We start from the raw sequence: 26,940 nt of genomic DNA on the forward strand, positions 1-26,940 counted from the left end.
AGAGGGAGGGAGGGAGAGAGAGAGAACCCTCAAGCAGCCCCCCTCCAAGCATGGATTGCAACATGCAGTCTGATCCCATGACCCACAAGATCACCACCTGAGCTGAAATCAAGAGCTGGGTATTCAACCGACTGAGCCACCCAGGTGCCCCTCTGCCTATTTAAATACTGCAGGGTTCAGCTCAACCTTCACCTCTTCCACAGAGCTTTCCCCTAATATGGAATCACAAAATGTTGACAGAAACCCCTGGACTGAGGGATTTCCTGGGATATGGAACTTTCAGTGTTGAAACTGGGACAATCCCAGACAAAATGAGAAAAATCAGTCACTCAAGAGCTAGAAGAGACCCTAGAAATGATCTAGATCAGTGTTCTCAATTTACTGACCTGGAAACTGCATCTAAGTGACTAAACAAAGTAAGTGAAATAGATAAGTGGTTTCTTGATAGAACTGGAATTGGAAAAGTAGGCTTTCTGATTGCCCATGACTTCTAGTTTCCCCTGAACTCCTATGATAATGACATATGTATACTTCAGTTATACATATATAACTGAAATACACTTAACATGCAGCGTTATATTAGTTTTAGGTGTACTAAATAGCCAAAGTAATCTTGAAAAAGAAAAACAAAATGAAGCTGGAGGTATCACAATTGAGGAAAACTGGACAGTTAAATGCAAAAGAATGAAATTGGTCCACTCTCTCACAGCACACACAAATATACACTCGAAATGGCTTATAGACCCAAATGTGAGACCTGAAACCATAAAAGTCCTAGAAGAAAAAATAGGTGGTAATTTCTTTGACATTAGCTGTAGAAACATTTTTCCAGATATGTCTTCTTAGGCAAAGGGAACAAAAGCAAAATTAAACTGTTATGACTACACCAAACTAAAAAGCTTTTGCACAGTGAAGGAAAACATTAATAGAACAAAAAGACAACCTACTGAATGGGAGAAGATCTCTGCAAATGGTACATCAAATAAGGAGCTAATATCCAAAATATACAAATAACTTACAGACGCTGCCACAAAAAAAAAAAAAAAAAAAAAAAGGAATCCAATTAAAAATGGGCACAGGACCTGAAGATTCATTTTCCAAGAAAGACATCCAGATGGCCAACAGACACATGAAAAAATGCTCAACATCACTAATCAGCAGGCAAATGCAAATCAAAACCACAATGAGCTATCACCTCACACTTATCAGAAATGGCTAAAAGCAAAAACATAAAACAACAAGTGCTGGTGAAGATGTGGAAAGAAGGGAAGCCTTGCACACTGTTAATGGAAATGCAAACTGGTGTGGCTACAGTGGAAAACAGTAACGGGTTCCTCAGAAAATTAAAAATAGAATTAAATAGGATCTAGTAATTATAGTATGTTTTAAAGGGAAACATAAAAAAGCATAGAGGCTTTCTTGCTATTTATTTCTATGCTATTTATTTCCTGCTATTTATAAGTATGTAAACTTGGACAACTGATTAAACCTCTTTGTTTATGTTAATTTTTTTTAGAGAGGAAGCCCAGAGAGGCAGAAGGAGAGAATCTTAAGTAGGCTTCACGCCCAGCATGAAGCCCAACATGGGGCTCGATCTCACCCCTGAGATCATGATCCAAGCTGAAATCAAGAGTGGGATGCTTAACTGGCTAAGCCACCCAGGTGCCCCTGATTAAACCTCTTTAAATCTCAGTTTTCTTCATCTGTAAAATGGAATAATATTACTACTTGAAAAGTTCTTATGGAGATTAACTAAAATTGTGTACATATCTATATTATATATATCATAAAATGTTACATATAAATATATGCATTTATATATTTACATAGAATAGAATACACACATAGAATAGAACTTTATCCTTTATTCTTTCTAAAGCTTGTCTGCATACATTGATGTGAACCTCTGAGCAACACTTTGAAGCAAGCTATTGCCTAGTTTTATGGATGAAAAAAATAGGGTCCCAAGAAGTCAAATAACTTCTACAGATTCACTTGTAATCAGCATCAGGACACAAATTAGAATCTTCTAATTCATAGTTAAGTGACTTTTAAATTTTACTCTCTCCCTATAGCATACCTTTTTGCCATGTGTATGACTTATGTTTCCACCCCTATGGGGGCAAGGAACTTTCATGGCAGAAACATCCACTGATCATCATCGTGGATGAGTGGGTCTTTGACTTTGATAGTGTGTTCAGGACTCTCAACCATAAAGTGCCAGAATAATCTCTGCCCCACTGATCTGTGCAGAGAAATTATGAGGATGCATGGAAAACACAAACATGCATGTGTTTTTGTCTTTTCTTTTTTAAAAGATTTTAAAAGTTTATTTATTTTCAGAGGGCAGAGGGGCAGAGAAGGAGGGAGGAAGAGGGATACGTAGACTCCCTGCTGAGTGCAGAGCCTGATGTAGGGCTCCGTCTCAGGACCCTGAGATCATGATCATAGGTGAAACCGAGTCAGACACCCAACCAATTGAGCCACCCAAGCACCCCTGTTTTTGTCATTTCTTAAATGCTACACAAATATAGGCATCTCACCAATAACTGGCATTCAATTAATTCTTGCTGATTGAATGATGTATTTTATAGCTAGGCATGGAGAAACGAGAGGGGAGTCAGATTATCATTTTATCTTTGTTTTGGTTTTAAGAAATAAATAACACGTCACCTTTCATCTATCCCCTTCTGAAATATTAAACCTAATCACAGAAAAATTCCCCCATGACCCCAAGTCTTACAAGATAAACATAAAGAAAACAAAGAAAGAGAGACTTCTAATCACCAGACTCAAGCCCTTCACTCTAAGATCAGTCATTTCATAAGTGTGATGTACTGCCTTGCACAGTTATGTGTGGTTTTATATGCACACACGTTATCTCTCAAGGTAAACTGGAAACTCCTTGAGGACAATGTTTTCTTTATTTCTATCCTTCCTATTACCCACCATAGAGCCTTGCAATTTCTAAGGAACCAATTTTATTATTGTTGTTGTTGACTGTTTTCTACTTGCTAATTTCTCACAGGGAAGTTGAACTAGACTCTGCTTGTGTTTCGAGTCTCAAAGCCTAGAAACTTGCTTTCTGTCTCTTTGCCTCTCCTTTCACCAAATGCCCCACATGTTCATTTGGTCTAGCGTACACACACTGTGCTCTAAGGGCAGTACCATCTACCTCTGGCCCTGTGCCTGCCTTCCCCCTTAGGGGAATGGCAAGAGTGGGGATAGAGATCTATTTGAATTGTATCAGGGTAGGGCAAGAAGCTATTCAGATGCTTCCTGAATCTTGCCACATATGCAGACACCTATTTTCCTTATGCCTAAGGCTAACTTTTCTTGTTAGAGTGAAACTTCTCCTTTTTAATAAGCAGTGGATGCTGTTTGCACTTACTTATCTCTGAGAACTTCACCTGGACAGAAATGTGCTCATGTCACCTGTGAGCCTGATGATTTGTCCAATAATGTGTGCATGTAGTTTTCCACTCTGTCTGAGAAAAGTCACAGAGGATTTTTCAGCTGCAGCCTGGTTATGGGTACCTGGCAATGCCCAGAGGCATCACTGATGAAAGAAAACTTGTCTTTATGTGCTTTTGGTAACCACATTCAAATCTAGCATTTCACATCTTGGAACTTCAAGTTCATCGCCAATGAAACAATGAGAGAGTGAACTGTTATTCCTCCTTGAGACAGGGTTTCGCTTTTATGAAAGTCAGATACAATGATGTGTGACAAAGCCCTAGAACAACAAAGAACACACCCTCCACCTTGGATGACATATAAGATTAGACCTGGAAAGAACTGACTAGAATACTTCCCTCTCTAAGGCTGCCCTTCAATCCTTGGTGCATGGGGGCATGAAGCAGAGTCAGATGGGAAAGATACAGTATTTCCAGTCTTGAAGATCTCTTGTCCACAAGATACAGCATCTGTCTGAGTAACGATTTTCTGTACAATCCCAGGAGCAATACTGCACATTATAGTCAGATCCACTTCATTATGCAGTTATTTTGTACCTTTCCAGGCTGTTAGTCAAATCACCCTGATGCCTAGCAAGTTTCTGATTAATCTGGATTTCACTAATTACCCTGTAGCCACATGGATTGAACTGAAAGGCTTTACATGGTTTTTTGCTGTAAGTTTCAAATCAGTTTCCTTAAGTCTGCTGCAACAGTACTACAATTGCTTCCCCCATAATGAGTCTTTCTGTAGGAAGGACAACTGGGAACTGGATTTTAATTGTTCCTCATCTCATCTTTCTTTCAGGGAAAACTTTTTTTTCACGCAGGGAATCAGAGGTGTGTTAAGAAAAAAAAAAGATACTTGAAAAAAGTAAGGAATCAAGCTTGTGTTGCTGCTCCAGTGACTTGACTGGGGAGAAATAAGTTGCTGGTAGATTGGAGCCACCAGAATAAACTAAATGTCCAGGGTCAAGCCCCAAACCCAGTTCCGAACCTACAGACCTCCGATGACTATCTTCCAAGAAGCAATACTGCCACCTGGCTGTGTAAGATCAAGAAACGACACTGATGCTTGCTTTCCTTTTCTAACCAAATCCTTCAGAAGTCAATCTACTCCCAAATTTCAGGATTCTCTAAGTAGATTTCTGGAATTCTGAAGATTCCAATAATACCCTCAACAAAACAGAGTGCTATGGCACAAAATAAGAATGGGATAATTGGAAAATATCTCAAGGACCATCTAAACCACCACTGAAAATTTATGCAAAAGAAGCTCGAAATTGCATCATAAAAGTGGTGCTGTAATGTAGGTCATAAAGCTTGAAGAAGAAAGCACTGGAAAGGATGCGTGAAAGCAGATCCAGGGAGATCAGTAGTTACAAGACAAAGAAATCAAAGATGGATGAGGGTGAGTAAGTTTAGTGAAATGGGAGAGAATTTGGAAGGTTGTAACTAATATTTAATATAGAATTAACAGGGCTTGATTCTTGGTTATAGTTTGGGAGGGTGATAAAGAGGAATGATGCCCAGGTTTCTGATGTTAGCAACAGGGTAGGTAGTAGGAACATTGACTGAAATGAGGCCTGAAGGCCCCAGGTTTCAGGAAGAGCCCATAAGTTCTTCTTGACATACTGGGTTTTAAGTGCCTGGGGTGTGTATGGTGGTGTATTAGTCAGGGTTCTTGAAGAAACGGAACCAATAGGAGGGATATATATACAGTAGAGTAAGCCAGTAGAATGTATGTATTTCTGTTCCTGGCCAGTCAGAAATCCACAGAGCAAGCCAGTGGGCTAGAAATTCAGATGTTACAGTCTTGAGTTTGCAATCTGCAGAGCAGGGCAGGCACACTGGAAACTGAGAAAGGGTTTTTGTGTTCTAATCTCAAAGCCGAATTCATCTGGGAGACCACAGTCTTTGCATTTGGGGCCCTCAACTGATTGGATGAGGCCCAACCACACTATAGATGGTAATCTGCCTCACTTAGAGCCTGCAGATTTAAATACTAGTTATAGCTAAAAAATACCTTCACGGGGTGCCTGGGTGAATCAGTCGGTTAAGCGGCTGCCTTCAGCTCAGGTCATGATCTCAGGGTCCTAGGATCGAGCCCCACACTGGGCTCCCTTTTTGGCAGGAAGCCTACTTCTCCCTCTCCCTCTGCCTGTTGCTCTGCCTACCTCTGCTAGCTCTCTGTCAAATAAATAAGTAAAATCTTTAAAAAAAAATTTAAAAATACCTTTACAGTGACATCTAGATCGATGTTTGACCAAACAACTGGACACCATAGTCTAGCCAAGGTGGCATATACAGTTAAGGAATAGGAATGATAGGGGGGAATCTAGACTTGGAGATCTGGCGCTACCACTGTCTGGGACAAAGATTATAGGAGGAGGTGGAGGAGTTTTGGGAGAAAACAATGAGCTTAGGTTTTGCCACACTGAATTTGAGGTATCTATGAACCAATCATAGATCTATGTTTAAAGTTTTGTGGGTAGGTCAGAGCTTGGGATAATAGATATGGAAGTTAGCATATCACATAACTGGTAGTTAGAATTGACAGAGTAAATGAAATTACCTGGGGACAGTTACGGAAAGAAAAAATAGTGGACTGGAAATGGTAACTTGAGGAACACCAATGTGTAAAGGGTGATATGGAGAAGAAGTCCATGGAGAAGATGGAGGAATAAAAGTCTGAGAGGTAGAAAAAGAACCAGGATGGGGTGGTGTCTTGAAAGCTCTAGTGGAGATAATGCTATGCTCACCAAATCCAATTCCATATTTCTCCTTAAGCACATGGAATGCTCCATTTTTCAGACCCTCTTGAGGCTAATCAAAGACATATGACTAGTTTTAGGTGATGGAATAGGAACAGAAGTAATAGGTTTCCTGAATCAGAGAAAAGCCCCTTAGAGAATTTCTGACCACTCTCCCCTGCCTCAGGGAGTAGGCAAGTCCCAGAACAACCCTTAATTGGCTTCTCTCCCCCATACCCACCGAACATGTAGTGTCCTCGAAAAATAATACCTCTGTTATATCACACTGAGATTTCAGGATTAATTGGACCCTCTAACATAGCCTAGCCTATCATGACTAATACAAAAGCCAACACAGTAGCACATTTGGCAGAGGAGAGAACAGTTACAACAGTGTCATCCACTCTGTTCTAGAGTTCCAGAAAAGAGAACTTTCCACAGATTTTCAGATGTGGAATTATTGAGCCAGTAAGTCTAAACAATTTAGGGGTTACAGTTATAATAGTCTGACAGAGATTCTGCAATGTCTTTGGATTTGGCTAACAAATGTGTTTTTCAGATTAATAAAGTCAGTAGAGTTAACTTGAACTGGAAATTGATGTCACAACACACACATACACAATAACAATATATTATACTCGTAGTTTGACTCGAAATCTTGAGATGATACAAATCATGATTGGGTTGTCTTTGCCTGAGTTTTCCATTTGTTTTGCAAGAAGAGAAGTCTTAATACTTTTCCCTATGTGCAAGAGATCTCAATTTCTAAACAACTTTTATCCTATGTATTTAGTTCTAAAGTTGATTGTTTAGAATTCTGGCTGCCCCTTCCTGACTAGAAAGAAATAACAAAGGATGATGAGATTCCTAGGCCAGATCCTACAGCCTATTTAACCTACAATATGGCTAGGCAAAAAACACATATTATTTCAGGACATAAATACAACTTATCTTATTTATTCTAACCAAGGAGAAACAAACTAAATGTCATTTTACATAAGGCACAATGGTAGAGTCAAGTAGGAAGCTGTGCCAGGTATATATGCATTTGATTTGAAAAAGGAGAACGCCAAATTCCAAAAGTACATTGATGCATAATAATGGAAGTCCAACTAACTCAAATACACACATCTAATCATAGATTCCAAATATTTGTATAAATAAAAATGAAACATCTTATGAGGCTAATAATTAAAATGTTCCAACTTGGGTCACCTGGGTGGCTCAGTGGGTTAAAGCCTCTGCCTTTGGCTCAGGCCATGATCCCAGGGTCCTGGGATCGAGCCCTGCATCGGGCTCTCTGTTCAGAGGGGAGCCTGCTTCCTCCTCTTGCTCTCTGCCTACTTGTGATCTCTGTCAAATAAATAAATAAAATCTTTAAAAAAATAAAATACCTGAGGGTTTTGAAGGGTCGGGGGGTGGGAGGTTGGGGGAGCCAGGTGGTGGGTATTAAGGAGGGCATGTATTGCATGGAGCACTGGGTGTGGTGCAAAAACAATGAATTCTGTTATGCTGAAAAGAAATAAAAAAGAAAAATAAATAAATAAATAAAATGTTCCAGCTTGGAAAAATTAAGTTTTTTTTTTTTTAAAGATTCTATTTATTTATTTGACAGAGAGAGATCACAAGTAGACGGAGAGGCAGGCAGAGAAAGAGGGAAGCAGGCTCCCCGCTGAGCAGAGAGCCCAATACGGGACTCGATCTCAGGACCCTGAGATCATGACCTGAGCCGAAGGCAGCGGCTTAACCCACTAAGCCACCCAGGCACCCCGGAAAAATTAAGTTTAAAAATCACTTAAAATATAATATATCCATGAAAACGAGGCTCTGAGTATGTAGCACTCCAATGTGTTCCAGTCCTTCTTCCGTATTACTCTCAAAAGAGATCACCAAAACCTTCTCAGATTTATATATATATATATATATATTTAAAAAACCGCATTCAGAAGTATCCTTGGATACTAAACTCTCCTTAAGTCTTACTTAGTCCAAGATGCGGTGAAAGCCAAGTTCCTCAGTTCTTCTTAACTATTTATTAATGACAGAAAAGAAAATATCTATCTATTGAATGCATCTCATTTATCTTTTTAAAAAAAAAAGATTTTGTTTATTTGAGAGAGAGAGAATGAGCTGGGGGAGAGGGGCAGAGGGAAAGAGAGAAGCAGCCTCTCCACTGAGCAGGGAGCCCAATGCAGGACTCAATCCTAGGACCCTGAGATCCTGACCTGAGGCAAAGGCAGATACTTAACCAACTGAAATGAACCAAATGAAATACTAAAGTTAGTAAATTTTTCTGATAACCACAGCTAGTATGTAAACATTATGTCATTATTTTTATTGACAGTATTAATGAGAATACTTGTATAGTGTTTTAGGGACTCCAGATATGACAGATACTTCTCAGGGGTTATACTCCTACATGTTGGTTTTTAAGTGTTCAGGTTATCTATAGGGTTCATATTCTCACTGTAGTAAAGGTTAATTAACTCCTCAACATACAAAATGAAAACTCAGCACAATGCTTTGATAATAAAATAATAGTTTATATATATATATATATATATATATGAATCTGTGGGCTCTGTACTGAATGCCTTACATTTAATCCTCAAAATAGTGAGATGCAATTATCATCCCAATTTTACAGGAAGGAAAACCAGCACAGAGTGGTTAAGTAATTTATCTAAGATCACACAGCTAGTAAATGGTAGAGCTAGTATTCAAACACCAGCTATCTAGCTCTAGAACCCCATGCTCCTACATACTGTATATTGCCTTTCTAGATGGTATGAGATAAATATGCTCCATGAACTATGCAGGAAGCCATGAACTATTGGGACTTTATCCTCTGATATAAATTTTCTCTTTGTTAATCTGCCATCTTGAGAGAGAACGGTCTATGAGTAACGCAATTTTTTTTGTATTTTATAGGTGAAATTGTCATTTAACTCTTACTTCATAAATTATTTTTCCCATTTTAAAGGTTTCCCTAACATCTATAATTAGAATTTCTTGTGCCTTTTAAAGTTTTTCTTAACCTTCTATAGTATTTTTAAGAATAATATGTACTACGTATAGAAAATATAGAAAACAAAGAAGGTAAAAAAAAATTCAAATATGAATGGCTTATAACCACCGCTAACCTTACATGTACTGATTAGTAACCTTCTTGTGCTTGATGAACAGCTGCAAAACTCAGCATCTTAACACAGCAGCCCTTTGTTCCTGTAGATCTACAGGCTGGCTAAGGTGGTTTTGCTTCACGCTGTCGGTTGCCAGGACCAGAGAGAGGGATGCCTGGGACCTTTTCTAATAGTGATATACCAGTTTTAGAAAGTGAGGCAGGTCTTATATGAGCTGTCATGGAAAGATCCTGTATTTACTTAAGTTATAAGAGTAAGTTACAGAACAATATGCATATTGTTGCCTATGTATGCCTAAAAACTCTATATTTTTACAGTACATCTATACACAAAAAAGCCTCAAATCAGCTTTAAAATGACACACAGCAGACTGTTCGTTGTGGTTACTTTTGAAAATGGGGTTGAAATTTGGAGAAATGTTATGGGGAGGGGAGGCAGACTATGATTGACCTGTGTTAGAACTTTGTATAACAAGAATATATACACCACTAATAGCTTTGTCTAATGACGAAGTTTGGTCTCATGACAAATGTTTAAATGAGCCTAAGAAAAGAAAAAACAGTTGTGTTTTACTCAGATAAAGTTACTGCTACTTGATACAACAGAGAAAACCTGAAAATTGAGTGGCTTAACGCAAGAACTTTCTTCCGTGCGGGGGCGCCTGGGTGGCTCAGTGGGTTAAGCCGCTGCCTTCGGCTCAGGTCATGATCTCAGGGTCCTGGGATCCAGCCCCGCATCGGGCTCTCTGCTCAGCAGGGAGCCTGCTTTCCCCTCTCTCTCTGCCTGCCTCTCTGCCTGCTTGTGATCTCTCTCTGTCAAATAAATAAATAAAATCTAAAAAAAAAAAATGTTAAAAAAAAAAAAGAACTTTCTTCCGTACATAAAACTTGATGGAGGTTGGCAGAGACTCACTGCTGTCAGGTGACCAGGGATCCAGGCTGTCTCCATCATCACATGGGCTCCCCCTGTTTGCTGCTGAATAGAAGAGAGAGCATGGAAGTATCATACTAGCTGTCTTGTGCCTTGGCCTGGAGGGGACAAACATGCTTCTACTCATACATCCGTGGTAGGGGTTAGTCAAATGACCCTTCCTAACTATAAGTGGACTGGGAATGGAATCACTCCTACCAAATTGTAGGTGCTCAATTAAGAGCACCCTGTAAATCTTCCCTATAAATCTTAGCAGGGAGGGCTCACCCCTTGTCCCTCAATAGCATCCTTCGGCATAGCCATTTATAATAACCTATATAATCTCAGTAGGCTGAGAATTTTCTCCTACCTTTTGATGCATGATCAAAATCATGACTAACCACCACATGACTCGTGACTGAGCTTGTCTGAACACAGGAACAGGTGCCATTAAGCATACTGTGAAAACAGCATTTCCCTGAGACAGATACAGACAAGATTCCCTGGAAGAATGGTGAATTCTTTTTCCTTTTTATTGAAAGTCAGCATGTCTGCTAAGGACTCCAAGATGGGTTTTAAAAATTCACCCTCAGGAAATTGGAAGGGGACGTGAACCATGAGAGACTATGGACTCTGAAAAACAATCTGAGGGTTTTGAAGGGGCGGGGGTGGGAGGTAGGGGGAACCAGGTGGTGGGTATTGGAGAGGGCACGGATTGCATGGAGTACTGGGTGTGGTGCAAAAACAACGAATACTGTTACGCTGAAAATAAATTAAAAAATTAAAAAAAAAAAGAAAAAAAAGAGAAAGAGGGCATTTGATGACCAAAAAAAAAAAAAAAATTCACCCTCAGTAAACGTTTACTTACACAGTGATTTCCTCGGTCCTTCCTCATCTACCACCTAGGAGGGAGATTTTGGTTCTTGACCACTTAGTTAACCTCAGTCATCAGTGTGTGGATTCCATGGCCACATTCAAGTAAGATACTCCATCAAAACCCTACTGCAAATATCAGGTTGTTTCCTTAAAAAGTCCTCTCCAGCCTCAGAGTTATAAACAAAGGCCCTGTAGATCTCATGCCAAATCAGAGTTTACATAATAGCTGATTTGGCAAAACACACACACACATACACTTTGAGTGAAGCGGAAGCACATAGGGGAGATAAGGAGGTGTCCAAATCTCACTGTCAGCATCAGTTGCAGTCTGAGGGAGGCCTGGGGGAGAGATGGGAGCTGTAGGGAGTTGGAATGATCTGAGTCAGGGGAGGTCGGGGGACAGCAGCTGTCTCTTCCATCAGAATCAGGTGCAGACTCCAGAGGAGGACACAGAGGAGAGCTGGCCAGCAGGTCAGATCCTAGTTTGGACACAAAGGCCCAGTGGGGAAGTCCCAGTGGAGGGAGCTGTCATGCAGGAAAGTGCCGGGACTGGGGACTCCACACAAGTGCTGAGACCAGGGCAGAGCCAGCTCTCAAGGGACCCTGGGGTGAGGGGCAGGAGGATCCTAGGAAAATGAACCCCATGAACAACCCCCAAACTGTGTTTGATTTTAATTTGCACCTTCCTTCTTTAAACCTGCTTTTAGTACTTCGGCCACAGGGTCCTTCTTTCATTGCCTCAAAGCCATCATGGAATAGTGAGAAGAGAAAGTAATTAAGAGACAGAAGGTTGGCCTCAGGCTGCGAGGAATGCAACAGCGTGGGCTCCAGAGGAATCAGACCAGGCTTTACCCCTGGTTCTGCCACTCCACCAACTATGTGAACTTGAGAATATTTCAAGTTCTTCATCTGCCAAGTAGGTTGGAGAAGCCCTGTCCTATAGGACTGTTGGAACATATATAATGTATGTGAAGAACCTGGCACAGTGACTGGCAAATACTGGGTCTTTAATAAATGGTAGTTATTATTATGCTTTTTTTCACACCAGAAGAAACTACCCTCATCTTTGGGAATTTTTTTTTAACTCAGGAGATGTCAGAGACTGCAGTGCTATCTTCTTGAAATGCAGCTATGCCACTGAGAAGAACCCCCAAGTGTCCTGCTTCAGAGAATTTATACATCACTGTTCTCACTTGCCCCTCTTCCTCATTGCTTTTTTTTTTTTAAGATTTTATTTATTTATTTGACAGACAGAGATCACAAGTAGGCAGAGAGGCAGGCAGAGAGAGAGGAGGAAGCAGGCTTCCCGCTGAAGGGCTCCATCCCAGGACCCTGGGACCACAACCTGAGCCAAAGGCAGAGGCCCTAACCCACTGAGCCACCCAGGCACCCCTCTCATTGTTTTTTTTTTCAAATTTGTCTTAAATGTTGGAGTTCATCACACCATCATTCTTATATAAAAACTTTTCTTACACTCTAAAAATCTACGTGCAGGGTCTTCTTTATCCCTAGCATCATCACTGCTAACATACAACGTTCCAAAGACCAGATCCTCAATTAATGATAAGAATAAATGGACCATGGAGCAAAGAATGTAATTTATTACTATTTAATTTTATCTGCATTCTTGAATAAGTCAAGGACATTCAGGTATATATCCTTGAATTTTACAAAGAGAAAGACAAAAGTGAATAGAACAAACCAATATTTAACTACATTTTTTTGTTTCTATTTTAAAACTACAGCTATATTTTTGCTAGTTCTTTCATATTTGCAAGAAAAATCCACATTACAAGCCATATTATCTTGTTCTGGAACCCAAAGAAGAAGCAAGGATTTTCAAGTTTTATTACACAACACCAAAACTCTTACTCTTAAGAAAATCCCCATTCCAAAGCCATATTGTGTTAATCTGGAATCCAAAGAAGATGCAAAGATTTTCAAGCTTTATTACACAACACCAAAACTCTAACTCTTAAGAAAAATCTCCATCCCAAAGCCGTATTATGTTGTTGTAGAACCCGAAGAAGATGTAAGGATTTTCTAGCTTCATTATACAACACCAAAAGTCTTACTCTTAAATCTGATAAACAGCAATGTGTGATCTATGTCATTTATAAACTTGGATTCTAAATCTAAACATTCTTCCTGAAAGGAACATTTGTAAGCTACCAATATTCGACAGGAAAACAAAGAAGATATATATTATGGCCTCTCCAACCCCAGCTTAGCCTCTCACTACTTAAAAGCTGGTGGCTCTCAACAACTACAAAGCAAAGAATCTGCCTCAGCCCTCCCTAGGGAGGAGAGGAGAGGCCGGACTTCGCCTGGGAACGTGCATCGGCCTGGGTAGTAGAGGCAGCCGCAGCCGCAGCTGTGGCTCTGGCTCGGGCTCGCTCTTCCTCATCTCGCAGAGCCTCTTCGTAATGGAATGGGAAGGCGCTGGGGACGGTATCATGAACCTTGGCCAAAAACTCCAGGACTCTCATCTTGCTGGTCTCAGCGTGGGCTCTCGGGCCCCACAGGAACTCGAAGCGTGGAGGATCACTACCGGGTACCTGGCGGTACTCCAGATACTTTTGCTGCACCAAATCTTGGGTGATGAGCTTCCTGGGGTCCCCAAAGACTAAATGCTTCCTGCCATCATAGATGCCCAAAATATTCAGGAATTCCCAGATATCCTCCTCAGAGGCTCGGTTGCCACTCAAGAAGATCACACTCAGAAGAGGCATGAGAAGCCCATTCTTAGGAAAGCCCCAGGCACTGCTCACACTGCCATCGGTGGTGAGGTCTAGGCTGCTGACCAGGATATAGGAATGACGGCCTGGCTTGACCTCCTTTAATTCCAGGCCAAAGACCAGCTCCATGTGCTCAGAGGCTTTCCTGAGGATCTCGGGCAAGTGCTCCTTGTACCTTTTGTGGATGATCTTCAGCATGTCTGACTTCAAAATGGGTGCCCTCATTGTATACTTTTCTAGCAGGAACTGCATCAACATCCCTACCTTCCTGGTTAGAAGATCTTTGCGAGCACTCTCAGGGGAAGTTGAGGCCTGAGAGGAATTTTTCTTTTTCTCAGCTTGGCTCTTGGCACCTGCATTAGATCTTGGGCGTGAAACACCTGCAGTAGGAGAGCTAGTGGCTGGGGATCCCCGAGGCTCCTGGGAAGTGCCAGCAGCAGGGGAACTTGGGAGAGTATCCCCAGAAACAGGAGAGTCGGAGGACTCTTCGACATTTGCTGCAGTGGCCTGAGTACCCTCAAGGCTCTGGGGCTCACCTCGGGCCTGGCGGCGTTTCTCACGAGCACGGAGCTTACTCTTCTGGCCCCGAGGCATGACTGGGTCAGGGACAGCAGGCACAAGAGTGAGCTGGAAGGCAGGAGATGCTGGCACCTGGAGCAGAGAAGATGAGAGTGTGAGCACCTCAGCAGGGAGAGAGCACCTTGGCTTTTAAGGAGCCACCTTTGTAGATTTCCATGAGAGCACGGTTCTAGGACCCAACAATGCTGTTGCTCTTATTCAGCCAGGTGTCCTGAGAACCCAGTGGAGTCACAGTAATCCTAGGACTCCCAGGACTAACAGCGGGGTTGGGATCATGGGCTGCTCTTTCTTTTTATTTTTTTTTTAAAGTTTATTTATTTGAGAGAGAGGGAGAGCAGAGTGAGAACATGAGTTGGGGGAAAAGGCAGAGAGAGAGAAGTAGAAGCAGACTCTTCGCTCAGCAGGAAACCTGATTTGGGGGTCAATCCCAGAACGCTGGGATGAAGACCTGAGCGGAAGACAGACACTTAACCAACTGAGCCCCCAGGTGCCTTCGGCTACTCTTTCAATTGGGTATTAAGTGGTGTCCCATTTCCTTACTCAGGATCTTCAACTTGACTCCAAACCCTTCCTGGGGCTCTGCCCTCTGCTAATCTGAGGCCATGACCCTTAGACAAAGGTGCTCACATTTCTAGCGCCTGAGTTGACAGCTAGAGTGAGCTGACTGGGGCCCATGCCTGCTAACAGCAGGGGCGAGACCCTTCAACCCCACTGTTCTGGAGGCAGTGGCTCCCTCAGACCTCATTCAGGACTTTGAACTTGATTCCAGGTAGAATTTGGTATTCCTCCATTTACCTGAGTCTACAGCCTTAAAGCAAAGGTTTCACCTCCCAGAGTAGCTAGAAAAGAAGTCACTGTGCTGCACATCTGGGTACCTCACTGGAGGACTCCCTGATACGAGAGCCAGGTACTGTTCTGCCCAGCTCCCTATTCTGAGGAAACGGGCCTTTAGCAGCACTGACAGTTCTACCTTTACTGTGGGGTCAGAACTTCTCGCTCGATCCATGGGGCTGCCTCCTTTAGATATAGGCCTTTCTCTACCTGAATCACCCCCTAGACAAAAATGAGGGGTTACATCAGCCCGAATTACTCCAGGACATTCCAGGACCGCCAGCAGGAGTGGGGCATCCCTCTTTAGAAAAAAGGCCCTCGCCTCCCTGAAGCAGCCTGGGTGGCAATGAGGACAACGGGATTGCTCGGCCGGCCAGTCCGCTGGGACCTCCCAGAGCCAGACCAAAGGGGCAGGTTAGGGGGCCAAACTTCCTTGTGGTGGGGGAGTAGCCTCTTCAGTTCCCACTCAGGGTTCTCACCTTAACTTTAGAACAGTCCCGGGAAACCAGCCACCGCCGAAATAAACGCCGCGCCTAGTGGTCGAGGTCCCGCCCAGAACGGAAGTCGGGTTATCCGCATCCGGGGGCGGGGACACCGGGGTCTCCGAGGGCTATAAGCAGGGGCGGGGCTCTGTGGGACCCCAGTGTTTGCGGCTCCTCCCTCTGGTGGCCCAGCCTCACCAGCCCCCGGGCCCCCACCCTCCTGAGTCCCTAGAGGGGAATCTCTGGTCCTGCCTCCCCCTCGCTCCTTCCTGGCTGCTCCTTTCTGGGCCACACAAACCTGATTGGGGGCTGGGAGAGGGGGAACACACTCTGTGAGCCTTCTTCTTTAAGGGGAGATACATTTGCATTGAGGATCCACACTTTGACTCCAGCTATGGCCAAGACTTCTTCCTCTACAGAGCTGGGACCCGTCCTGTTAGATAAGGCCATTCCTTCCTTGAGACTCATCAGGCAGAATAAGCGGACTCCTCGGTTAGAGCTCTTCTGGGTCCCCCAGGGCTAAGAATGGTACAGGATTCTATTTAGCCTCCTTTGCTTTGAGGTCCTCTCGTAACACTCTTAGCCTTCACATGAATTCTTGTTAGGGCCCAGGTCCCTCCCTCTGCAAAACTGAGGCAGCTTTCATTAAACGGAGGCCCTCACCTTCCTGAGACTCTCCAGGCTGAAATCAGTCTGACATCTCTGCTCAGGACTTTCCAGGCACGACAGCAGTGGAGAAGTTGCGGGGTCTCCTTTTATGCTGTGGGTGCTGCTTTTGGGTCTTCATCTTGATAGATGACTGATCCTGTACCTTCTCTGTGCTTTCCTGTAGCTGCTCATCTTACCTATAGGTCCTCCTTTCCTGAGAATTCTAAGTTGGAAATGAGGGTGAGCCTCATCTGATCATGGTCCTTGGGTCCCTCCAAGAACAGACAGCAGGGATGTGATGCTATAGGACCTCGCTCTTCTGGCTGGGTCCTTCCATCATTTCTCACTCATGGTCTTCACCATATCTTTCACAGTATGGGCTTCCTTTTACTGAGCTAAGGTCACCATCCTTAGGTCTTTTGATGACCCCAATATGTTGGGGTAGTTGTCTTCTCAGTATTCATTCACAGGGGTCCTCATCTTGGCCTGTCTCTTTATTAAAGGCTTCCTGGGAAACAACATGTACCTGCAAACACTCCACCAGTTTCTCTACTGCAAGTCTTGCCGAAAATGAGTCCATGTGCCAAGAGTGATATAAGATTAGGAAAATGCAGCATACATCAGGGAGCCCAAGACAGGTGTGGTGTCTGAGGAAAAGAAAAAAAGCTGATCTATTTCTTCTCTTCACTTAGGGTAGCTCTAAAAGATTTACTTTTTACAGAGAAGGATGGAGCCAGATGATTTTGTGAGCCCCTGATCTTTGGAGGATAGCTGATTTTATACATGGAGATAATCATATTGTCACTGTCTCATTCTCTCCTTTATTCATATTTATTTTGGTATTCTTATTGCACTTATTATGTATGCCAATCCAATGTTTTGGTCATGTAGTCCTCCTTTTTATCTCTTGAGATACATTCTGGAGTGATAGAAGAAAGTGAATTAAGTGATCCATGGTCAGCCTCCGGCTGGGAGGAATGGAAAAGTGTGAGGTCTGGACAGAACAAGTGTCTATGCCTAGCTCTATCACTTATTAGCTCTATGAACTGGGTGCATTAGCAAGTTCTGTGGGCCTCAGGCTCTACATCTGAGAAGTGGGTTTGTTAAATCCTGTCTTGCAGGGCCTGGTAGACCATGGTTAATGGACATAAAGCTCCTGGAAAGATGTCTGGAATGCACTGAGACTTTACACAATGCCTGTTATTACAATGGTTATGATTATTTTGACCCCAGAGGATACCACCCACCCTGATGGAATATTCATTTTAATATAGAAGATCTCAGAGAATATATGCCACTCTAAGACCTGGAACACCAAATCAGTCCAAAGTGCTTCTTACAGAAACACTAAAGTAAATTACCACCCCCCCATAAATCATATTTTGAGCGTGGGGGAGTTTTTTCTACCTGAATGCAACTCAAATCTTCTAGAATTGGAGTCAAAGAGTAAATCTTTCCTCTCAGCTGCCTTTTAATCCAAAGTACCCCATCTTCATTAATTTCACCATCATCTAAAATCTATACCTCCCTTAGTTTGCAGAATTAGAAGCCAAATAAAAAACAAAACAGAACAAAAACAGTAACACTGAATTCGAATGCTCTTTTAATAAAATGGGTTCTGATTCCCCAACTTACAGGAGAGAGTACCTGCCCAGTGGCTTCTGAGTTTCCAGCCTCAAAACAGTCCCACCCTTATGTCTCTGAAAGTCCCTGGAGATGACTCGCATAAAACACCTAGTTTGTGCTCGGTGTTCACCTGCACTGGGGACAGAACCATAGGACACGTTCCACCCATGCCCTGGGTGGAGATACTCTCCAATTTACTCACAATCCCAAAGTAACTGTTAAAGGTAGTTTTCCATTCCAGACTCAAATCTCTCAACTCAGAGACCCACCACCTGGCTCACCAGTGCCACAGCCACTTTAGCCTACTATACAGCTAACTTAAAATTATTTCCAATTATGGGCGCCTGTGTCGCTCAGTTAGTGGAATGTCTGCCTTTGGCTCAGGTCATGATCCCAGGGTCCCCAGATTCAGTCCTGCATCGGGATCCTTGCTCAGCAGGGAGCCTGCTTCTCCTTCTGCCTGCTACTCCCCCTGTTTGTGTTCTCTCTCTCTCTCTCTCTCTCTGATAAACAAATAAGTTTTTTTAAAAAATTACTTCCCATTGCAGGGCTTTCAGCTGCCCAAAGGCTCAAACTGCCTTGCCTCGGGCATTTTACACTAGAATACATCTGGAGTCCCCTTCCCTCCTTTTTACTCCCTAATTTTACTAGTCCTTTCTATCTTGGGGAGTATCTCCCCACCTACATTATATGAGAGCTGCTCTTAGACTCCACAGTTTTGTAGGCAGGGGCTGGGCCTATTTTTCTTATCATCTCCAGTACTAGTCAGGAGCCTTCCAAAGAGCAGGTGCTAAATTAATATTTGGGCAATTAAAGAATATTAAATTAAACATTACCTTGTTCTGAGTGACAAGAAATGACTCAAGGGCTCCAATCGGTTTTACAAAATACTAAGATTCTTATTTTTCAACTTGAAGAAATGTTTCTCCAAGAAATGTATGACCCATGTCATTCATCAACTTGGATTCTGAAGTTAAATAAGCCTTTAATTGAAAGGAAAGTCATTTAAAATAGGAAGAAAAGATACATCTCCAATTTATATGTTGTATAGGAACACAAGTATGTTACACATTGTGTTTCTATGAACCCCACCTGGGTCCTCCACTAGTTAGCCAACTGACTGCCTTGGTTAATGACAAAGCAAAGAATCTTCTTCAGCCCTCTCTAGGGAGGAGAAGAGTGGCTGGACTGGGTAGGTGCAGAGGTATAGAGGTTACAGCTCTGCCTCAGGCTCTCTCCTCGTCTCACAGAACCTCTTCATAATGGCGCGGGAAAGCCACGGCCTTAGCAAAAACTCCAGGACTCTCATCTTGCCAGTCTCGGCATGGGCTCTCAGGCCCCACAGGAACTCGTAGCATGGAGGATCACTGTTGGTCACCTGCTGGTACTCCAGGTATGTTTCTTGCTCCAAATCTTCTGTGATAAGTTTCCTGGGCTCTCCAAAGATTAACTGCCTCATCTCAACACAGATTCCCAAACACATTTAGAACTCCCAGACGTACTCCTCAGAGATGTGGTTGCCATTCAAGATCACACCCAGGAGAGGCATGAGAAGCCCATTCCTAGGAAAGCCCCAGGCACTGCTCACTCTGCCATCCGTGGTGAGGTCTAGGCTGCTGACCAGGGTATTGGAGTGACTTCAGGGCTTGACTTCCCTTAATTCCAGGCCAAAGACCAGCTCCATGTGCTCAGAGATCCTCCTGAGGATCTCAGGCAAGTGCTCCCTGTACCTTTTGTTGACCACCTGTCAGAAGTGCTGCCTGCGTAACGGCCGCCTTCACTGCACGCTTCTCCAGCAAGAAGTGTGCTGACATGCTCATCACCCTGGTTAGGGTATGTTTTGGTGAGCTCTCAGTGGGGGTTGGGACTTCAGAGCAACTTGCACTTTCTCATCCTGGCTCCTGACACCTTGTTCAGACCCCATGCATGAAATAGCTACAGAAGTAGTGATAGTGGGTGGGGCTCTCTGAGGCTCTTAGCAATGCCAGCAATAAGGCAATCTGATGGAATAGCCCCAAAACAGAGGAGGAGAGGGGGGACTCTGCTGCAGTGGCCTAAGCCCCCTCGAGATCCTGGGTCTTACCTCAGGCCTAGTGGCATTTCTCATGTTGTTGAGTTTACTCTTCAGATACTGAGGAATGATGACTCCATGGTCGTGAACTGCAGGCTGGACAGTGGGTAATAAGGGCGCCTGGAGGAGGGACAATGGGATGGTGTGTAAACCTACAGCAGGAACATTCCACCTTGGCTTTAACCTCTGCAGGTTTTCTTGAGGATACTCCCTAGGAACCTACAAGGCCCTTGTTCTCCCAGTGAGCCTGCTCTGAGAAGCTACTGGAGACAGAGTGAGCCTTAGGCTATAGCCCACTAGCCCTGCCTTTTACTGACTAGTGTGATGCATGGCTAGCAGTGAGGCCACATGTTGTCTAATGTGGCAAGGGGTCCTCTATGTTTACCTTCCAAATTATCATAATAACTTTTTTAAAGATTTTATCTATTTATTTGATAGAGAGAGAGACAGAGAGAGAGAGAGAGAACACAAGCAGGGGAAGTGGAAAAGAGAGAAAAGCAGCCTCCCTGCTGTGCAGAGAGCCCGACCTAGGGCTCGATCCCAGCACCCTGAGATCATGACCTGAGCAGAATGCAGATGCTTAATGGCTGAGCCACCCAGATGCCCCCATAATAACTTTTGACAAGGCTTCGAACCCTTTGTCTCTGCTATGCTAAAATTGATACCATAAGGCTCCCTGGGACCCATGAGAAAGAAGTGAGTAAGGCACCTTAGCCCACCACCCTTACCAAGAGGTATTCAGTGCTTATAGGTCTGTGGGGACCTCTCTGTATCAGGCTTGCTAAGTCCTAAGTATCCATTTAGGGTCCTCATTTGGACACTACACAGGGTTGTGGTGCCTGCCCCACCTTCTGCTGACTGGTGACTAGATCCTCAGGCCAAGAATATCACCTCCTCTAGATGTGATATAAAAAGTGATGGGGATCCATGAAAGAAATACTTGATAAGCTAGACGTCATTAGAATTAAAGCTTCTGCCCTGCAAAAAATCATCAAAAGAATAAGAAGATAAGTCACAGACTGGGAGAAAATGTTTGCAAAGGACGTATCTGATGAAGGCTGTTAGCCAAAATAAACAAAGAACACTTAAAAGTTAACAAGAAGGAAACCAACAACCCAATCAAAAAAAAAAATGAGCAAAATATATGAACAGATACCTCACCAAGAAGGATATATAGTTGGCAAATGGGCATATGAAAAGATGCTAAGCATCATACATCACTAAACATTTGCAAATTAAAATAAAAATGAAAAGCCACTGCATGCCTTCTAGAAAGACCAAAATTCAAAGCACTGACAACGGCAAATGCTGGTGAGGATGCAGAGCAATAGGAACTCTCATTCATTGCTGGTAGGGATGCAAAATGGTACAGTCACTTTGCAAAAACAGTTTGGAAATTTCTTGTTACAATAAACATATTCTACACTGTTGACGGGAATGTAAATTAGTACAGCCACTTGGAAAACAGTATGGAGGTTCCTCAAAAAATCAAAAATAGAATTATCCTATGATCCAGCAATCCTACTTCTGGGTATATATCTAAAGGAATTGAAATCAGGATTTTGAAGAAATACCTGCACTCCCGTGTTCATTGCAGTGTGTTAATCACAATAGCTAAGACATATAGCTAAGCAGCTTAAATGTTTATTGATGGAGAAATGGGTAAAGAAAGGGTGAAACATATACACAATGGAATATTATTCACCCCTAAAAAGGAGGAAACCTTGCCAGTTGCAACAATATAGAGGACATTATGCTAAGTGAAATACAACTGACACAGGAGGACACATACTGCATGGTACCACTTAGTCAGACTCACAGCAGCAGAGAGTGGAATGGTGGTTGCTGGAGTTAGGAGGAGGGGGAAATAGAGGGGTATTAATTAAAGGTTACAAAGTTTTAGTTATACTAGATAAATAAATCCTAGAGGTCTACTGGGCAGCATAGAGCCTATAATTAACAATCCTATATTGTATACTTAACATCCTGCTAAGAGGGTAGATCTTATAGGGAGTGTTCTTCTAACACATAAATAAATAAGGTGGGGGAAACTTTTGGAGGTGGTGGATATTTTCATAACATAAATTGTGGTGACAGTTCCATGGGTGCATACTTATCTACAAACTCATCAGTTTGTATGCATCAACTATATACAGCTGTTTGTCAATCATACCTCAATAAAGTGGTTTAAAAAAAAAACCCAACTAGGGGCGCCTGAGTGGCTCAGTGGGTTGGGCCTCTGCCTTCAGCTCAGGTCATGATCCTGGGGTCCTGGGATCGAGCCCCGCATCGGGCTCTCTGATCAGCAGGGAGCCTTCTTCCCCGCCCCCACCCCGCCTGCCTCTCTGCCTACTTGTGATTTCTCTCTCTCTCTTTGTCAAATAAATAAATAAATCTTAAAAAAAAAAACCGACTAAACATACTATACTATCTAGCAATCATGCTGCTTGGTATTTATCCAAATGAGTTGAAAACTGATATCCTCAAAAAAAACCTTCACATGGAGGTTTATAGCAACTTTATTCATAGTTGCCAAAACTTAAAAGCCACCAAGATGTCCTTCGGCAGGTACATAGATAAATAAACCATGACAACCCGGCAATGGACTACAGCCTTACCTTATTTTACGTGATTCGCCTTACTGCACTTCACACATACTGCACTTATTACAAATTGAAGGTTTGTGGCAGCCCTGCACCAAGAAAGCCTCTTGGTACCATTTTTTCCAAAAGCGTGTGCCCACTTTGTGTCTCTGTGTCACATTTGGGTAATTCTCACAATATTTCAAAATTTGCATCGTTATTATACTTGTTATGATGATCTGTGACCTGAGATCTCTGATGTTACTATGGTAATTGTTCTGGGGCACCGCAAATTGCACCCATGTAAGATGGTGAACTTAGTTGATAAATGCTGTGTGTGTTCTGACTGCTCCACTGACCAGCCGTTCCCCATCTCTTTCCCACTCCTTAGGCCTCCCTGTTCCCTGAGGTACAAAAAATGTTGAAATGAGGCCAGTTAATAACCCTGCAGTGGCCTGTATATGTTCGAGTGATAGGAAGAGTCCTACATCTCTCACTTTAAATCAAAAGCTCATTATCACTAGCCATAAGGGAAATACAAATCAAAACCACTATGAGATACTACCTTATACCAGTCAGAATGGCAAAAATTAACAAAACATGAAACAATAAATGTTGGTGAGAATGTGGAGAAAGGGGAACCCTCTTACACTGTTGGTAGAAATGCATGCTGGGGTACAGCCACTCTGGAAAACGGTATGGAGGTTCCTCAAGAAGTTAAAAATAGAGCTACCCTATGACCCAGCAATTGCACTACTGGGTATTTACCCCAAAGATACAGAGGTAGTGAAAAGAAGAGGCACATCCACCCTACTGTTCATAGCAGCAATGGCCATGGTTGCCAAACTGTGGAAGGAGCTGAGATGTCCTTTAACAGATGAATGGATAAAGAAGCTGTGGTCCATATTTACAAGGAATATTCCTCAGCCATCAGAAAGGATGAACACCCACCATTTGTATCGACATGGATGGAACTGGAGGGGATTATGCTGAGTGAAATAACTTAAGCAGAGAGAAACAATAATCATATGGTTTCACTCATATGTGGAACAGAAGGAATAGCATGGAGGACCATAGGGGAAGGAGGGAAATCTGAGCGGGGAGAAATCAGGGAGGGAGATGAACCATGGGAGACTATGGACCCTGGGAAACAAACTGAGGGTTTCAAAGGGGAGGGAAGGGGGAGGGGGTAACAGGGTGGTTGGTATTAAGGTGTTTGTTTTGTGGTAATGAGCACTGAGTGTTATACACAACTACTGAATCATTGAACGCTGCATCAAATACTAATGATGTACTATATGTTGGCTACCTGAACAGAAGCTAGAAATGATTAAGCTTAGTAAGAAAGTCATGTCCAAAGCCAAGAAGGCTAAAAACTGGGCCTCTTGCACCAAATAGTTATCCAGGTTGTGAATGCAAAGGAAGATTTCTTGAAGGAAATTGAAAGTGCTCCTTCAGTGAACATCCTAATGATAAGAAAGCGAAACAGCCTTCTTGCTGATACGGAGAAAGTATTAGTGGTCTGGACAGAAGATGAAACCAGCTATAACATTCCCTTAGGCCAAAGGCTAATCCAGAGCAAGGCCCTGACTGTCAATTCTGTGAAGGCTGAGAGAGGCAAGGAAGCTACATAAGAAAAGTTTGAAACCAGCAGAAGTTGGTTCATGAAATTTAGGGAAAAATTTGTTTCTATAACATCCTCATGTACAGTGAAGCAGTGGATGCTGACGAAGAAGCTGCAGAAAGTTCTCCAGAAGATCCAGCCAGGATCACTGAGGAAGGGGGCTGCACTCAACTGTATTTTCAGTGTAGACAAAACAGCTTTATACTGGAAGAAGATGCCATCTTGGGCTTCTGTAGGTAGAAAAGAGAAGTCAATGCCTGGCTTCAAAGCTTCAAAGGATAGTCCAACTCTCTTGTGAGGGGCTAATGCAGCTGGTGCCTGGAAGTTGATGCCAGCGCTCCTTTCCTATCCGCCCAATCCTAAGGCCCTTAAGAATGATGCTAAATCTACTCTGCCTCTGCCTATAGAAGGAACAACATAAGCTTGTATGACAGGACGTCCGTTTACAACATGGTTTTCTGAATATTTTAAGCCTACTCTTGAGACGTGCCCAAAGAAAAGATTCCTCTCAAAATATGACCACTCACTGACAATGTGCCTGGTCGCCCAAGAGCTCTGCTGGAGACAGACAATGAGATGAGAGTTGTTTTCATGGCTGTTGACACAACATCCATTTGGCAGCCCATAAATCAAGGAGTCATTTTGACTTTCAATTCTTATTGCTTAAGAAATATATTTTGAAGGGTATAGCTGCTATAGATAGTGATTTCTTGGATGGATCTGGGCAAAGTCAATTGGAAATCTTCTCGAAAGGATTCACCATTCTAAATGTCATGAACAACATTTATGATTCATGGGAGGAGATCAAAATATCAGTATGAATACAAGCTTGAAAGGAGTTGATGCCAACCCTCATTGGTGACTGAGAGATTTAAGCCTTCAGGGAGGAAGCAATGGTAGATGTGGCGGAGAGAGCAAGAGAACTAGAATTTCGAATGGAGCCTGAAGATGGGACTGCATCATTGCAATCTCATGATCAAACTTTAATGGATCAAGAGTTGCTTCCAATGGATAGGCAAAAAAAAAAAAAAAAAAAAAAATTTCCTGGGGCACCTGGGTGGCTCACTCAGTTAAGCATCTGCCTTCAGCTCAAGTCATGATCCTGGGGTCCTGGGATCGAGCCCCACATCGGGCTCCTTGCTCAGCAGGGAGCCTGCTCCCTCTCCCTCTGCCTGCTGATCCTCCTGCTTATGTTCCCTCTCTATCAAATAAATAAATAAAACCTTAAAAAATTTCATTTAAAAAATAGTTTCTTATGATAAACACTGCTCTCAGTGAAAATGCTTTAAAGGTAGTTGGAATGACAACCAAGGGTTTAGAATATTACATAAACCTAGCTGATTCAGCTGCAACAGAGTTTGAGAGGATTGACTCCAACTTGAAGGAAGCTCTACTATAGGTGAAAACTATCAAACAGCATCGCATGCCACAAATAAATAATTTGTGAGAGGAAGAGTCAATCACTGCGGCAAACTTCAGTGTGGTCTTACTTTAAGAAATTGCCACAACCACCCCAACCTTCAGCAACTCCACCCTGATCAGTGGGCAGCCATCACCATCGAGGTAAGACACTCCACCAGCAAAAAGATTATGATTCGCTCAAAACTCAGAGGATGACTAGCATGTTTTAGCAATAAAGGATTTTTTAATTAAGGTATGTATGGGGCACCTGGGTGGGTCAGTCAGTTAACCGTCTGACTCTTGATTTCGGCTCAGGGCATGATCTCAGTGTTGTGAGATTCAGCCCCACGTTGGGCTCTACACTGGGCATGGAGCCTGCTTGTGATTCTCTCTCTCCCTTTGTGCCCCCTCCTCTCTTTGTCTCCTAAAAAATTAAAGTATGCACATAGTTTTTTAAGGAACAATACTATAGCACACTTACTAGACCATAGTAGAGTATAAACATAATTTTATATGCACTGGGAAACCAAAAAAATAAAAATTCCTCTGACTTAAACTATATTGTGATATTCACTTCACTGCTGTGGTCTGGAACCAAACCCACAGTATGTCAGAGGCATGCCTGTATTGTTCAGTGCCAAAAAGAAATGAGCTTATCAAGCCATGGAAAGGCATGGAAGAACCTTAGATATGTATTACTAAGTGTAATAAGCCAATCTGAAAAGGGCTATATATTGTATGATTCCAACTCTCTGACAGTCTGGAAAAGGTAAAAACTACAGAAAAAGTACAAAGATCAGTGGGGGAGGGAGGGATAAACAGGCAGACCACAGAGGATTTTATTTTATTTTTTTAATTATTTATTTGACAGAGATCACAAGTAGGCAAAGAGGTAGGCAGAGAGGCAGGCAGAGAGGCAGGCAGAGAGAGAGGAGGAAGCAGGCTCCCCACTGAGCAGAGAGCCCAATGCGGGGTTCAATCCCAGGACCCTGGGATCACGACCTGCGCCGAAGGCAGAGACTTTAACCCACTGAGCCACCCAGGCGCCCCAGACCATAGAGGATTTTAGAGCAGTGAAATTACTATGTACTCTGTAACATGGGATACATGTCATCAAAGGCTTGTCAAACCGGACAGAATGTAACAACATCAATAATCAACCTAATGTAACTATGAGCTTTATGACCTGTGGCTGGAAGTTGAGAGACTCTAGCACATGGGC

At 42.8% G+C, this 26,940-nt stretch overlaps 1 protein-coding gene and 1 pseudogene across 2 annotated transcripts in view; both read right to left on the reverse strand.

Annotated features, from left to right (window-relative positions):
- Positions 1-12,797: 12,797 nt before the first annotated feature.
- The window catches only part of LOC125092352 (melanoma-associated antigen B4-like), a 29,362-nt gene continuing 15,219 nt past the window's right edge, over positions 12,798-26,940 (reverse strand). Inside the window, exons 1-2 of one of the 2 annotated variants that reach the window (XM_047716768.1) lie at positions 15,764-15,794; positions 12,798-14,525 (exon numbers count right to left, since the gene is read on the reverse strand). In XM_047716768.1, coding sequence (XP_047572724.1) covers positions 13,434-14,468 — 1,035 coding nt within the window. In that variant the 5' untranslated portion in view covers positions 14,469-14,525; positions 15,764-15,794 and the 3' untranslated portion in view covers positions 12,798-13,433. Of the gene's footprint in view, positions 14,526-15,763; positions 15,795-26,940 lie in introns of those variants that run through there. The other variant, XM_047716769.1, reaches the window with a different exon arrangement.
- On the reverse strand, positions 19,254-19,964 carry LOC125091532 (melanoma-associated antigen B4-like; annotated as a pseudogene).

The sequence above is a fragment of the Lutra lutra genome, chromosome X, assembly GCF_902655055.1.
Source record: "Lutra lutra chromosome X, mLutLut1.2, whole genome shotgun sequence".
Classification (NCBI taxonomy): Eukaryota; Metazoa; Chordata; class Mammalia; order Carnivora; family Mustelidae; genus Lutra; species Lutra lutra.